This window comes from Equus quagga, unplaced genomic scaffold (genome assembly GCF_021613505.1).
Source record: "Equus quagga isolate Etosha38 unplaced genomic scaffold, UCLA_HA_Equagga_1.0 130836_RagTag, whole genome shotgun sequence".
In the NCBI taxonomy this organism is placed as follows: Eukaryota; Metazoa; Chordata; class Mammalia; order Perissodactyla; family Equidae; genus Equus; species Equus quagga.
This window is the reverse complement of record NW_025796321.1, coordinates 20,575-22,525: the sequence shown is the minus strand read 5'-3', so window position 1 is coordinate 22,525 and position 1,951 is coordinate 20,575. Positions and strand designations below refer to the sequence as shown.

The window sequence follows — 1,951 nt, the reverse complement described above, 5'->3', positions numbered from 1 at the left end:
ACCTTACTGAATGCTTTGGCCACGTCTTTGTTGCGGAAGCTGTAGATAAGGGGATTCAGCATGGGGGTGAGAATGGTGTAGAAGGATGACACCATCTTGTCCTGGGTTGGGGAACGATTAGAAGTGGGCCGCATATATATGAAAATACCTGCTCCGTAATACATCCCGACAACAAGAAGGTGTGAAGTACAGGTCGTGAAAGCCTTGTGCCGACCCTCCTCAGAACTCATGCGAATGACAGCCATGATTACACGAGTATAGGAGATAACAATGAGTAACAAAGGGAAGAGAAGCATTAAAACACAACAGATAAAAACAAGTGTTTCAAATGTGGAAGTGTCAGTGCATGAGAGACTTAGGAGTGCAGACACATCACAGAAAAACTGGGGTATTTTTCGGGAGCCACAATATGAAAAGGACAAGGTAGTGGCTACATCAACAATCCCATCAAAGGAACCAAGGATCCATGAAGAGGCAACCATGACTCCACAGATTTTCCAGTTCATGAGATTGGGATACTGAAGAGGGTAGCAAATGGCAACATAGCGGTCATAGGCCATGACAGCCAATAGGAAGCATTCAGCACCAAGGAGAGACACATAGAAGAATATCTGGGCTTCACATCCTGCTGCAGAAATGGACCGCCTGCCAGACAAGTAGTTGTAGGCCATTTTGGGTACAGTGGTGCAGATGAGCATGAGGTCCATGAGGGATAGTTGGCTGAGGAGCAAGTACATGGGGTTGTGGAGCCGGGTATCCAGATAGATGAGGAGAACCATGATAGTGTTTGCCAAGAGTGCCACTGTGAAGATACCCAGGACCAGAGAGAACAGGAACATGTGAGTGGGAGTGTGACTGAAGATTCCCATCAGGATGAAGTCAGAGCTAGATGTCTGGTTCTCCCATTCCATGATGGATATTTTCATTATCTAGAACCACAAGAAGTTGTAAAAGTTAAACATCTGGGTAGTTATTTATTCACTGTCTGCTCTATGTATTGTGCCTGGTACCAATGTAGATAATATGACCAGGACTGTGTAAAGAAATGAGTAGAGACTGCATAGTCAGGTAGCATTAATCACACTCAAGCTCTGCCACTCCAAATTTGTTATTTCTGTGTGCTTCATTTTGCTCTCTTTGCAAAGCAGAAATAACTTTTTAATTGAGTTACTGTGATTATTAAATGAGATATCAAATGCGAACCACAGCATCTTGATGGAGTATCTGATCCCTCAAGGACCACATAACCTAGTATTAGATAGGAGTACGTCTGTAATTTATCATATGTCAGTACGTAGCAAGTTCTATAACAGAGGAATAGGGCATTCTGAATGTCATTGCTGATATAGAAATGTAAAATATCTATAACTAATAATCCACTTTTTCCAAGAGATATTATCCTGTGCATTGATATAATTTCATTTGTGCACCAAACTCACAGACCAACCAAGAGTACTTGTTATACAATTATATGGATGATGACCCTCTAGTTCAGGATAATTGGTAGATAATTGCAACTAATTAATAGATCATAAATATGTAATTTAATCATGGTGAAGAAGTAAAATAACTAAATTCTCATTATGTTACAGTTTGAGGAGGGCAGTATCTAGAGATTTCTTTTCACACACACAAAAATGAAGAAACTTTAAGAAGGTGTGTGAAGGTACCCAAATTCCATACCCTGTGCTTCAGTTCCATTCCCTCAATTGGCACCCAATGGGGAAAACAAACTAACACACAATAAGCAAACAAACAATTATCTTAGTTTATCTCTATCAGTCTAACAGTGAGCCAAGGCCAGCTTTTAGTCCTCTGGGGAAAATAGAATTGTTCTACAAAGGATTAGACAAAAGTGAACTGGACAGAGAAAGTTTTTATTTTGTTGAAACACTGACAAAGAGGAAATCAGCCAACTGCACGACATGATTTATTTTATCATTAAAAGAAG

General features: G+C 40.3%; 1 protein-coding gene across 1 annotated transcript; it reads right to left on the bottom strand.

Moving 5' to 3' along the window:
* Positions 1-7: 7 nt before the first annotated feature.
* LOC124232845 (olfactory receptor 2M3-like) lies at positions 8-926 on the bottom strand (the record flags this gene model as incomplete). The annotated part of the gene is made up of 1 exon (XM_046649757.1): positions 8-926. A coding segment is annotated over exon 1 (919 nt), but the record flags the coding sequence as incomplete, so codon positions are not given.
* Between the last annotated feature and the right edge of the window lie 1,025 nt (positions 927-1,951).